The 14103-nt window shown below is 45.3% G+C and overlaps 1 protein-coding gene across 3 annotated transcripts in view; it reads left to right on the top strand.

Moving 5' to 3' along the window:
- The window catches only part of KIFAP3 (kinesin associated protein 3), a 631738-nt gene that overhangs the window by 279789 nt on the left and 337846 nt on the right, over window positions 1–14103 (top strand). For all 3 annotated transcript variants that reach the window (XM_063940294.1, XM_063940293.1, XM_063940295.1), the window contains exon 9: window positions 9923–10101. In XM_063940294.1, coding sequence (XP_063796364.1) covers window positions 9923–10101 — 179 coding nt within the window. The remainder of the gene's footprint in view (window positions 1–9922; window positions 10102–14103) is intronic.

Below are 14103 nucleotides of genomic sequence, written 5' to 3'. Positions count from 1 at the left end.
AGCTACTCCCTAGGACAGGGAGGTAGTACTGGCGGCAATTCACAAGCTGTACCTCCAGCAGGTGATAATCAAAGTTCCCCTCCTTCAACAGGGACGGGGTTACTATTCCACATTGTTTGTGGTACCGAAACCAGACGGTTCGGGTGAGACCCATTCTAAATTTGAAATCCTTGAACACTTATATAAGAAAGTTCAAGTTAAAAATGGAATCGCTCAGGGCGGTTATTGCAAGCCTGGAAGAGGGGGATTATATGGTATCACTGGACATCAAGGATGCTTACCTACATGTCCCCATTTACCCACCTCACCAGGAGTACCTCCGTTTTGTGGTACAGGACTGCCATTACCAATTCCAGACGTTGCCGTTTGGTCTGTCCACGGCACCGAGGGTATTCACCAAGGTAATGGCCGAAATGATGATGCTCCTTCGAAAGAAGGGAGTTATAATTATCCCGTACTTGGACGATCTCCTTATAAAGGCGAGGTCCATGGAGCAGTTGTTGGTCGGAGTAGCACTATCTCAGGAATTGCTACAACAGCACGGCTGGATTCTGAATATCCCAAAGTCGCAGCTGGTTCCTACGACGCGTCTGCTGTTCTTGGGTATGATTCTGGACACAGAACAGAAGAAGGTGTTTCTCCCGGAGGAGAAGGCCACGGAGTTGTCATCTTTGGTCAGAGACCTCCTGAATAAAAACAGGTGTCGGTGCATCACTGCACGCGAGTCCTGGGAAAGATGGTAGCTTCTTACGAAGCGATTCCCTTCGGCAGGTTCCATGCAAGGATCTTTCAGTGGGATCTGTTAGACAAGTGGTCCGGATCGCATCTTCAGATGCATCGGCTGATCACCCTGTCCCCGAGGGCCAGGGTGTCCCTGCTGTGGTGGCTGCAGAGTGCTCATCTTCTCCAGGGCCGCAGATTTGGCATACAGGACTGGGTCCTGGTGACCACGGATGCAAGCCTCCGAGGTTGGGGGGCAGTCACTCAGGGAAGAAACTTCCAAGGACAATGGTCGAGTCAAGAGGCTTCCCTACACATAAATATTCTGGAACTAAGGGCCATTTACAATGCCCTAAGTCAAGCAAAACCCCTGCTACAAAACCAGCCGGTGCTGATTCAGTCAGACAACATCACGGCGGTCGCCCATGTAAACCGACAGGGCGGCACAAGAAGCAGGATGGCGATGGCAGAAGCCACAAGGATTCTCCGATGGGCGGAAAATCACGTGATAGCACTGTCAGCAGTGTTCATTCCGGGAGTGGACAACTGGGAAGCAGACTTCCTCAGCAGGCACGACCTCCACCCGGGAGAGTGGGGACTTCATCCAGAAGTCTTCCAGCTGATTGTAAATCGTTGGGAAAGGCCACAGGTGGACATGATGGCGTCCCGCCTCAACAAAAAGCTAAAAAGATATTGCGCCAGGTCAAGGGACCCTCAGGCGATAGCTGTGGACGCGCTAGTGACACCGTGGGTTTACCAGTCGGTTTATGTGTTCCCTCATCTTCCTCTCATACCAAAGGTACTGAGGATAATAAGAAAGAGAGGAGTAAGAACTATACTCATCGTTCCGGATTGGCCAAGAAGGACTTGGTACCCGGAACTACAAGAAATTATCTCAGAGGACCCTTGGCCTCTGCCGCTGCGACAGGACCTGCTGCAGCAGGGGCCCTGTCTGTTCCAAGACTTACCGCGGCTGCGTTTGACGGCATGGCGGTTGAACGCCGGATCCTGATGGAAAAGGGCATTCCGGTTGAAGTCATTCCTACGCTGATAAAAGCTAGGAAGGATGTGACAGCAAAACATTATCACCGCATATGGCGAAAATATGTTGCTTGGTGTGAGGCTATGAAGGCCCCAACAGAGGAATTTCAGCTGGGTCGATTTCTGCACTTCCTACAGTCAGGAGTGACTATGGGCCTAAAATTGGGTTCCATAAAAGTCCAGATTTCGGCCTTGTCTATTTTCTTTCAGAAAGAACTGGCTTCACTGCCTGAGGTTCAGACGTTTGTTAAGGGAGTGCTGCATATTCAGCCCCCTTTTGTGCCCCCAGTGGCGCCTTGGGATCTCAACGTAGTGTTGGATTTCTTAAAATCCCATTGGTTTGAGCCACTTAAAACCGTGGAGTTAAAGTATCTCACGTGGAAGGTGGTCATGCTGTTGGCCTTGGCTTCTGCTAGGCGGGTGTCAGAATTGGCGGCTTTGTCATGTAAAAGCCCGTATCTGATCTTCCATATGGACAGGGCAGAATTGAGGACTCGTCCCCAATTTCTCCCAAAAGTGGTATCAGCGTTTCATTTGAACCAACCTATTGTGGTGCCTGCGGCTACTCGGGACTTGGAGGATTCCAAGTTGCTGGACGTAGTCCGGGCCCTGAAAATCTATGTTTCCAGGATGGCTAGAGTCAGAAAAACTGACTCACTATTTATCCTGCATGCACCCAACAAGCTGGGTGCTCCTGCTTCAAAGCAGACTATTGCTCGCTGGATCTGTAGCACGATTCAACTTGCACATTCTGCGGCTGGACTGCCGCATCCTAAATCAGTAAAAGCCCATTCCACGAGGAAGGTGGGCACGTCTTGGGCGGCTGCCCGAGGGGTCTCGGCTTAACAACTTTGCCGAGCTGCTACTTGGTCGGGATCAAACACCTTTGCAAAATTCTACAAGTTTGATACCCTGGCTGAGGAGGACCTTGAGTTTGCTCATTCGGTGCTGCAGAGTCATCCGCACTCTCCCGCCCGTTTGGGAGCTTTGGTATAATCCCCATGGTCCTTACGGAGTACCCAGCATCCACTAGGACGTCACAGAAAATAGGAATTTACTCACCGGTAATTCTATTTCTCGTAGTCCGTAGTGGATGCTGGGAGCCCGTCCCAAGGCCCTCATTCCGAGTTGATCGGTCGCAAGGCGAATTTAGCAGAGTTACACACGCTAAGCCTACGCCTACTGGGAGTGTATCTTAGCTTCTTAAAATTGCGACCGATGTATTCGCAATATTGCGATTACAAACTACTTAGCAGTTTCTGAGTAACTTCAACCTTACTCTGCCTGTGCGATCAGTTCAGTGCTTGTCGTTCCTGGTTTGACGTCACAAACACACCCAGCGTTCGCCCAGCCACTCCTCCGTTTCTCCAGCCACTCCTGCGTTTTTTCCGGAAACCGTAGCGTTTTCAACCACACGCCCATAAAACGCCGTGTTTCCGCCCAGTAACACCCATTTCCTGTCAATCACATTACGATCGCCGGAGCGATGAAAAAGCCGTGAGTAAAAATACTATCTTCATTGTTAAATTACTTGGCGCAGTCGCAGTGCGAATATTGCGCATGCGTACTAAGCGGATTTTCATTGCGATGCGATGAAAAATACCAACCGATCAACTCGGAATGAGGGCCCAAGTGCGGATTTTCTGCAATACTTGTATATAGTTATTGCTTCACTAAAGGGTTATTGTTATGAGCCATCTGTTCAGTGAGGCTCTGTTGTTATTCACACTGTTAACTGGGTATGGTTATCACGAGTTGTACGGTGTGATTGGTGTGGCTGGTATGAGTCTTACCCTGGATTCCAAATCCTTTCCTTGTAGTGTCAGCTCTTCCGGGCACAGTTTCCCTAACTGAGGTCTGGAGGAGGGGCATAGAGGGAGGAGCGAGTGCACACCAGATAGTACCTAATCTTTCTTTTAGAGTGCCCAGTCTCCTGCGGAGCCCGTCTATTCCCCATGGTCCTTACGGAGTTCCCAGCATCCACTACGGACTACGAGAAATAGAATTACCGGTGAGTAAATTCTTATTTTACTAATGTTTGCCATTTACAGTATATAGTTTTAAACGTGTGCTTTATAAAAAAAAAACACTTATGGACTTAACAATATTGCTACTTTATGTAACCTATGTTTTTAATTGAGTTCAAAGTTACCAGTGACTGTTAATTAGGTCAGAATTGTAAGTATTTAACCAAAATGTCATTTGGAGAGCGCTTGTTAAAACTTCGTAAACTTTCTTAAAAATAAAACTAAATTATCAGATGATTGTGGCTAAGTGAATAGTAGTGATAGTGAATAAAGGCTGGAGCTAATTATTGAACGTGGTACTGTATACAATTTATTTTCATTCAGTACATAAAAAAAATTGCGTAAAGAATTATGTAATAAGCGTATACATATATAAATCATTTAACATGCACTTTTCTGCAGCGGGGTACACTAGGTTCCACAGGGAATAACATCGGGATGTAGAGTAAGATCTTGATCTGAGGCACCAACATGCTAAAGCTTTGACTGTTCCCAAGATGCTCAGCGCCGCATCCTCTATAACCCCGCCTCCGTGCACAGGAGCTCAGTTTGTAAGTTGGTGCCTGCAGTGCAGGCAGCTAACAGGCAGGGCTGCTCCTGCAGTCCTGAAAAGAGCTTTTTAAAGTGAAGAAAGAAGACTTCAAGGGCTGCAGCAGAGGCACCATATGTGATAGATGTCATTCTGACATCTCCTGCTGCAGCTCCATCACCTCCCCCAGCGGCTCTGTATACTCCCGTGTCCCTGGTTGCCGGGTACTTACAGCGGAGGCCCTGGTTCTCTACATCAGGCACACACGCCAGCCGCAGCTCTCCGTGATTGCGTGGCTGCACTCAGGGAGGAGATAAGAGGGTCCCCCAGTCGGGACCCGCTGGAAATCACGATCCAACGCCGCCGGGGACACTGTGGTAGTACAGGGACCCCACTAGACCACCAGGGCAGGTGCATAGGTCGGTTTTACTGAAAACCGTTTACATATGGCCCACAGTACCCCGTGGTGAAGTCTAGCAAGGGGATAAGGCTCTGACTTGTAGCCCATCTCCCAGCCCCAAGGTGCCATTTAGAGTAAATGTTTCCACCCTGGAGCTGCATCTCTCTCTCTCCCTCACTCCCTGTCAGCGTTTTGGCGCCATCTTCACATGCTGAGTTGATCCTGGGACTGTTTGGGCAAAGCCTCCTTTGTAATGCCGCCTGCATTATCAGCGCTGTGCATTTTACAGGACACTTAAGTATTCTACATGTCTGTTGACAGTGTTAGTTAAGAAACAGTGCATTACTTCAGGGTTATGTACTACAAGTACCCTGTGATATACATCCAGTCTTTACTGTGCATTGATATATCTATTGATCTGTATAGCTTTACTTAGTATTACTTAGTATTGCTAGTCCAGTGCAGTGTCATTGCTTGTCATAATTTCTGCATTGTACATGTGACTGTGTGTGTGCATATAACTGCTGCGTGATTTCTATTCCGTGTATCTCACTCGGATTGCTATCCCTATATTCTGTACCCTGAGGGGGGATAAGTGTGTCAGGGTTATTTGATATAGGCATTTCACAGGATATTCTTATTGTGTATTTTTCTCTGTGATTTTCAGTCACTATTTACCTCTTGAATCCTCTGTTTGTGCTATCACAGGGGGTTCTTGATTAGGTATTATACTGCTGATATTGTACCGTGTTGCCCGTGGTTCACGCTTTCATATTATGTCAGCTTCAAGGGGTGACGGTTCTGCGGCTTATTCCACACTGCGTGGTGGTGACGCTGCAGATACATTGGAGGAAAACAGCAGCGGAGGGTTCAGGTTCTGGGGGCTCCCTGCCCCCCAGTAGGGCTGTAGCAATGGGGGTCCATAATGACCTACCTTGGGCTACTTTTTCCTCTCTAATAAATATGCTGGTAACTAGACTTACTCCCCCTATGGGACCTCAGGTACCGGTACAGCCACATATTGTCTCTGCGGTTAATCCGTCATGGGCAGATCTCCTGTCCTCTGTTACAGCAATTGAATCACTCACTGAACAAACAAAAACCTAACCCTTGCCCGCCTAAGACCAAGGGGTCGTCTAAGCGGGCCATTACTTCCTCACAATCCACCCATGTTCCAGACACTTTGTCTGATGAAGATGGCATAAATACTGACCCCTCAGACACTGAGCCAGATGTTTCTGATGGGGAATCTGACATATTGGAGGCTATCAGCCTGATTCTTCAAATTGATGCTGACCCAAAACCTGTTGTTACCTCTAAGAAACCGGATAGGTTTAAACGTCAGAAGGTATTAAACAAGTTTTGCCTCATTCTGACCACTTCGGTGACATATGTCAGGAATCCTGGGAAAATCCAGGAAAGAAATTGACACCTCAGTATCCCCTCGCTGCGGAGCCAAGTAAGAATTGGGTAACACCACCGCTGGTGGATTCGCAAGTGGCGCGGCTGGTAGTATCCTCTGCTCTGCCTGTAACTACCGTCACCTCTCTGAAAGAACCGACGGATAAGCGTGTGGGGGGGTTGCTTAAAAGCTATTTACACACACGTAGGAGCTGTGCATCTTCCCACTATTGCAGCTACTTGGGCTGCAGAAGCTATTGAAGGGTGGGCTCAGGAGGTGGAAGCAGAGCTTCTGGTATATTGTCACAGCATCTCATTACATTAAGGAGGCGGCTTCTGATGCCGGTATTCTGGCGGGCAAGTCTTCTACTACGTCCATTTTGGCTCGCCGGATTCTCTGGTTATGGTCCTGGTCTGTGGATCTGGACTCTAAGAAAACCCTGTAGGTGCTCCCTTTAATGGGAGACATTCTTTTTGATGAGGATCTCAACAAGATTGTGGCTGACTTAGCTTCTGGTAAGATGGCGTGTCTACCTAGTACTGCTCCTTCAGTCCCGAAGGTTAAGAGTACTTCCTTTTATTCCTTTCATCCTACAGGTAAAGCAAAGGGTCAGGCGTACCCGAAACAGGCTCGCACTTCCAAATCCACTTAGCCCAAACCTAAACTTGCGTGGGCTGCCCGTCAGCCTGCTACCAAATCAGACAAGCCCGCTGCATGACGGGGCGGGCCTCCCCCTGGGAGATCCCAGGGTAGGAGGCCGACTTCTAAGGTTTACCCAGGAATGGTTGAAGACCACTTCAGACGCCTGGGTACGGGAAGTCGTCACTCACAGATACGCTATATCCTTCGAGAATCGTCTCCGTCATCAATTTTGCCTGACAGACATCCCTTCGGATCAGGTGAAGGCAAAAACTCTTCATTTGGTGTTACAATCCCTCCTGGACACAGGAGTGGTAGTACAGGTGCCTCTGGCTCAGAGAGGCAAGGGGTACTATTCACTGCTGTTCCTAGTCTGGAAACCGAATGGTTCCTCCCGGCCCATTCTCAATTTCAAGTGCTTGAACAAACTGGTGAGAGTCCAAGTTTCGGATGGAAACTCTTTGCTCTCGTGTTCTGGCTATGGAGCCTGGGGACTATATGGTCTCCCTGGACATACAGGATGCTATTCTCCATATTCCTATTGTAATGTCGCATCAGCAGTACCTGCGGTTTGCTATTGTCAACCTCCATTATCAATTTTGGGCTTTACCTTTTGGTTTGATTACGGCTCTTCGAGTCTTCACGAAGGTCATGGCATAATGACGGCTTTAACTGCCGTATCTGGACGACTTGCTGATCCTGGCGAATTCCTAAGAAATTCTCCTCCGTCATCTGAATCTGATGGTCCAGTTACAGCAAGCCCACAGGTGGCTCATCAACTGGAAGAAATTCTCCTTGGTCCCTGCTCAGAGCATGGTGCACCTGGGGGCATTGTTGGACACTCACAACCAGCGGTGGTTCTTGTCTCAGGAAAAGGTCCTGAACCTTCAGGACAGAATTCGATGCTTCCTCTCTCGTCCGCGAGTGTCGATTTCACTCAGCGATGCAAGTACTAGGCCTCATGGTATCGGCTTTCGACATGGTGGAGTACGCTCAATTTCATTCCCGCCCTCTGCAGAAGCTGATTCTTGCCAAGTGGGACGGCCTTCCTCACCGGATCAGGTCTCAAATGATCTCATTGTCTCCGGAGGTTCATCTGTCACTGAACTGGTGGCTCCAGGACCAACGATTGCGCAGGGGTAGTCCCTTCTGGATCTCCAACTGGGTCCTTCTGACGACGGATGCCAGTCTGAGGGGTTGGGGCGCAGTGTTGGAGCAACACTCCGTTCAGGGTCGGTGGACCAAGGAGGAGTCTCTCCTCCCAATAAACATTCTGGAATTGCGGGCAGTGGGGGTAATTCTGAGTTGATCGCAGCAGGAACTTTGTTAGCAGTTGGGCAAAACCATGTGCACTGCAGGTGAGGCAGATATAACATTTGCAGAGAGAGATAGATTTGGGTGTGGTGAGTTCAATCTGCAATCTAAATTGCAGTGTAAAAATAAAGCAGCCAGTATTTACCCTGCACAGAAACAAAATAACCCACCCAGATCTAACTCTCTCTGCACATGTTACATCTGCCCCCCCCTGCAGTGCACATGGTTTTGCCCAACTGCTAAAAAATTTCCTGCTGTGATCAACTTGGAATTACCTCCCGTGTTCAATGCTCTGAACCTGGCCCAGCGTCTGATACAGAACAGGCCTGTTCAAGTACAGTCGGACAACACCACCATGGTGGCGTACATAAATCATCAAGGCGGCACTCGAAGCCGCATGGCAATGATGAAGTGTCAAAGATTCTTCAGTGGGCTGAACGCCATCTACCAGCCATATCGGCGATGTTCATTCCGGGGGTCCTCAACCGGGAAGCGGACTTCCTCAGTCATCAGGACATACACGCCGGAGAGTGGAGCCTCTATCCAGAAGTATTTCAACTCCTAGTGGACAATTGGGGCCTACCAGACGTAGACCTGATGGCGTCTCAACACAATCACAAGGTTCAGGTCTTCGGAGCAAGGACAAGGGATCCTCAGTCAGTGTTCATGGACGCACTGGCAAGTCCATGGAACTTTCGACTGCCGTACGTGTTCCCTCCGGTGTCACTTCTGCACAGGGTGATAAGGAAGTTCGAGCAAGAAGCCTGCCAGCTCACTGCTTGGCATACTGAGGCTAGATATATGAGGACAGGTCTTTATCATATGCACTTCTTGCATTGCATCATGGTCTGTTCCAGATACAAAGTTGTTGTTGTTTTTTTTTGCTTTGCTCTCACCTCAGAATTAGGCCCATATTGTGACATTGATCAGCTGTAGTTCCAGGTTTCTGCAGTACTTGGTAACATTTTACTTACTCCTTTACCAGTGAGATCTACAGATTTAAAGTCAAGGTTGCAAGCTTTAAGAGTCCTGCCAGTAGCTAGATCCAATTTATCTGCCTTGCCACCCAAATCCATTAAGCTGTGAGAAGGAGATCTCCCTTACTAAACTGAATGATTTGTTGACATCTGTTTAGGCTAGGGCCACACTTAGCACTGAACGGAACCCTCTTGGCAGTAAGGAGCTTGCACATGGGCACCAATGCGGCCACCCACACATATGCAGCATGCAGGGTGAACTACCATGGATTCCACTGACTGCAACCGACTGTATAGGGGGAAATTTACTATACCTTCTAAAGAGAACAAATGAAGGTGTTGCACATAGCAACCAATGAGATTCCCAATATCATTTATCTAGTATATTCTATAACATTATAGCTAGAAGTTGTTTGCTATGAGCAACACATATACTTGTCCTCTTTCGAAGGTTTTTTTTTACATATAATTCTATGTTTCTCTGGTTGGATCTATTTGTAACCTTATGATCAGCTTTGTATGTTTGGATGAGTTTCTTTGTTAAACGCTTCCAATATTGACTTTTTCACTTCCCCAGTTGTATTTATCTCCTTCATGGGGACTATACTGTTTAGTGTAAAGGTTTTTTGCAAAAATACAAAAACTATTGAGACAAACTTTTTGAGTGGAAATAACTGATAGACATAACAATGAAATGCTTATAATTCAAGTTATATAGAAATAAACATTAAGCTAACACGAAATACAAACCAAAAGGTACTGTATGTTTTATGTGTTATTCATATTCTTTTTATTGTAGCTCATCTGATATGCCTATTTCTTACATATTGCCACAAAATTTTAAGTGATGTTTTTCCTGCCATCTTTTTTTAGTTGCCCTCTACTTATTGCTCAATCTTGCTGAAGACACTCGCACTGAATTGAAAATGAGAAACAAGAACATTGTTCATATGTTAGTTAAAGCACTGGACAGAGATAACTTTGAACTTCTTATACTTGTGGTATCATTCCTGAAAAAGCTCAGCATCTTTCTGGAAAACAAGAATGACATGGTGAGTGTAATGAAATGTGGAAGTCTTTCAATGGGAGGAATTCAGTGGTGTCTGGGGGGGATTGGCGCTTTACGGCGGCGGGGATCTATTTATTTATTTATTAACATTTTCTTATATAGCGCAGCATATTCCGTTGTGCTGTACAATTAGAACAACAGTAATAAAACAGAACTGGGTAAAAGCAGACAGACATAGAGGTAGGAAGGCCCTGCTCGCAATCTTACAATCTATGGGATCTCATTCAACAGTGCTCGCGACCCCATAGGTAGCGAGCACTTTTTGGCGAATCTGGCATTTAAGCTGCTGGATGAGGGGGGTGAATCGGGCATCCGTTGCCGGCGTTGAAACGCCGCGCCATTGGCTGATTTCCCCACTGTGCATCAAATTTAATTCCTTCCATGGTATCAACAGTTGGAAGCCTGCAAGAAAACATTAAAAAATAATGTTTGTACCGTCCACAATGTTCAAAAATAAATAAAGTTTCCTGAGCAGACCCAAAATGTAAACCTGTCACTCTCTCTGGTCGGCTAATCAGTCAAAAAATCTCTATTGCCTTTCAGGGGCAGATAGCCAAATATACAATAGTGGACAAATGGCGGCCCACAGAGACTTGTAACTGGGTTAAATACACAACGTCTTTAATCTGACATTTCTGGAATAACCCGTCATCAAGATGGGTTAATCCCGAAATGTTGGAATCATGTCGTGTGGTATTTAACACTGTTGAATGTGTCTGAGGTCTGTATTTGCCCACTGTTGTTCATGTGTGTATATATATTGGCATCTAGGACAGGAGTGTCTTAAGAGAGGAGAGGGCCCGCATGAAAGCTCCTTGTGGGCCCTTTTTTTTCCATCGGCGAGTAGACACTGACTTTATACTGCTCATGCGCAGGTCTTCGGGATCATGGTGCCCGCACCTTGTTTCTGGTCTCTATTGCGCATACGTAAATCAAAGGGAAAATGGCAGCGGTGACCATTTTCCTAATGATTATTGTCTGCAGCTCTGGCCACCGGCACAGGTGCAGGGTGTGCGGTGTGGACCTCCCTAAACCAGGGCTCCGATCCCGTTATAGATACACCTATAATTTAGGGGAGTGCTTGTGCATCAAACTGAATTGTGGTGAGGGAGTAGTCTAATCACAAAGTTGTTGTTTTTTTTACCACTATATCACTAAAAAAGTTTTATAGGTATCCACTTGAATGGACAACATGCATCTGTAATTTAAAAAAAATTGCCCTTTTATCGTGTAACCGTTTTATTTTATTTTTTTTTTATGAAATAGCAAATGTCTGTTATGGTTCCAATTTGTTTTATTATTCTGCTTTTTATTAGAAGCCGTATGGATTTTGTTTTGCATGATTTTTAAGTGGACATTTGATTTTTACATCAACTACAGTATGAAAAAAATTATCTACCATATTATGTCCTAAACATTACTTTGAATATCTAATCAATGTGGTAGTATGCGCACAAGTTGATCACTTATAATCTGTAGGAGGTGTATGTATATTTTAGATAGAAATCTAAAAATGTTTGAAAAGTAGACAATCTATTTATATGCATTCCTCTAGATCAGGCATTCCCAACCGCGGTCCTCAAGGCACACCAACAGTGCAGGTTTTAGTGATATCCAGGCTTCAGCACAGATAGTTAAATCAAAATAACTGAGGTACTAATTAAGTCACCTGTGCTCAAGCCTGGATAGTACTAAAACCAGGACTGTTAGTATGCCTTGAGGACGGAGGTTGGGAAACACTGCTCTAGATCACGAGTGGCTGCTGGTAACAAGTGAGCGGATAAATAAAATATAAATGGAAGTATCCAGTGCCTATTAATGCAAAAATAATAAAAACATTTAAATACGCATATGCTGGGAGGATTAAAAAATCACTTATCTCTAAAGTGTAGCCTTCAGTCCGCAGACCAATAGTTGTTCATGGTAATATGAAACAGAAAGAAAGGCAAAATAGTGTGTACCGTTTAAATCTATATGCAATCTGTACACTGTGCTAGTGAGAGTGTTAATGGGCTATATAGCATTCCCAATGTATCACACTCCACAATAATATAGTAAAGTAATACACAGTTTTATTAAAAAATACATAAAGTTCCACAACAAATTTGAGCAGGTAGCAAACGTACAAGAATAAAAGTTTTAAAAGCTTATCTGTCCATCATAAGCGGGTCCAGGGTCCTTTTTCCAACGCGTTTCTTCATCAATAGCCAGACTTCATCATGGGGCTACATCTAATACGATAGCCAGCTGGGCGATCTGTCTAGCTAGTCTGTCTATGTCCGTGTGTGAATAGAAAATGGCTACTCACAGCTCCCTTGACTCAGCAAGGTGCACAATGAGACTAGATTTTTAACTACCGTAGTCTACCGTAATTTTCACATTTTATATCTATATAGGAAACATCTGCATAGTTAAAATTACAGGGTTTTAGGCTAACGACACTGAGGAAGCCGCTGACACGTACAAAGAGGTGGGGAAACGCGTCTGTTAGGATCTCCACGGAAATAACTTAACTCCGCTTACAGCTGATGCTCTTTGGCCATCCGGCCCCGTGACTTAAAACCCAAGTGCTAAGGGGGATCAGGTGAGCACACTACTACCACTGCCTGTGAACTCCGGATAAGGCTGGGAGTGAGTTTGCCAGCCGGGAGGGGGAATACAAAGTTGCCTGAACATAATACAGGCTAATAGAGGCATGCTATATGGTAGTTAAAATTCATCATTGCCAGTAACATGGTACAAGAAGTTATGGACTGCTCTTTGTAAAAAATGTCACACTGTTGCATAAATTGCTTGAATGCTAACAAAGTAGCTGCATATGCATGGACGATTACAATATAACAACATCATATTAATGCATGATTCGTCTGGATACTAACAAAACCTGTGAAAAGGATATTAAGCATATTGCAATATTGTTTAACATCACTACTAACCTATATCTGGATACATGGATAATTGAAGGACGTTTGCATGTTTTATCTGATTATTAGTATAAAGCAGCGGAAAATATATTACTGGGTGCATATAGGAAAATATATGCATAGATAGTGCGAGTTCTATCATTCTAAAAGGAGCTTTTTATTGTATGTCTTTTATTGTGTTTTTTTAAATATATTTTTTATGTGATGTTGGCTGGCATCGATAATGTTTATGTGTAATACCTTTAAAATTAAAATCTACATCAGATTGAATAAGCGCATTCTCGTTATTTTCTATTTTTAGGCTACAGGATTTATATACTAATAACAGTTGAATCTTCCCTTAAAACAACCCTATAATTTTACCTATGCAGATGTTTCCTATATAGATGTAAAATGTGAAAATTACGGTAGTCTTCACACAACCCTAGATGGTGTGTTGTTATAAATACTGTGTGCAGCGCTGATGATATATGCAAAGTTCCGGGATAACGCGTTGTCATAGAGACATAAACACTGCTGACCCCTCTCCCAGATTAGACAACGGTGGCACATGACCGGGAAGGAAATCAAGTTTAGGCGGGCGGTCTTAAGTGACTCACCTGAGACCACCGATTGGAGGGTGGCCCGCTGTTAAATATCCCTGCATTAGAAACAATTTGGCTCAGCCCTGACAAGGCTGTTTTAACAGTGAAACACGCGTGTAGGTGTACGGCGTACTCACTGTTGCCTGTCCATGATCGCTTATATATAATGCATGAAATATTTGTCTCCCGCCATCTTAATAAACCAGCCTACTAGTATTTAGACATGGTGGAGGAAAGAATGATTGGAACCATGTCTCAATAGAACAGACCGTACATGCACATTAGCTACCCTATGCAATTGTGCAACACTAAAGGCCCATACACACTTGACGATGCACACTTCGTTAACGACCGTCGTTAACGACTTCCCTTGAACTTCCCTTAAACAGCTGAGCAAACGACATGAGCATACACACTACCAAAGACCATTCATCGTTGAAGCATCCAAGCTGAACAGTTTATTAAAATAATGAGCTG

This window comes from Pseudophryne corroboree, chromosome 9 (genome assembly GCF_028390025.1).
Source record: "Pseudophryne corroboree isolate aPseCor3 chromosome 9, aPseCor3.hap2, whole genome shotgun sequence".
NCBI classification, from domain to species: domain Eukaryota; kingdom Metazoa; phylum Chordata; class Amphibia; order Anura; family Myobatrachidae; genus Pseudophryne; species Pseudophryne corroboree.
Note: the sequence above shows the minus strand (reverse complement) of the source record. Positions and strands in the feature narration are given on the sequence as shown.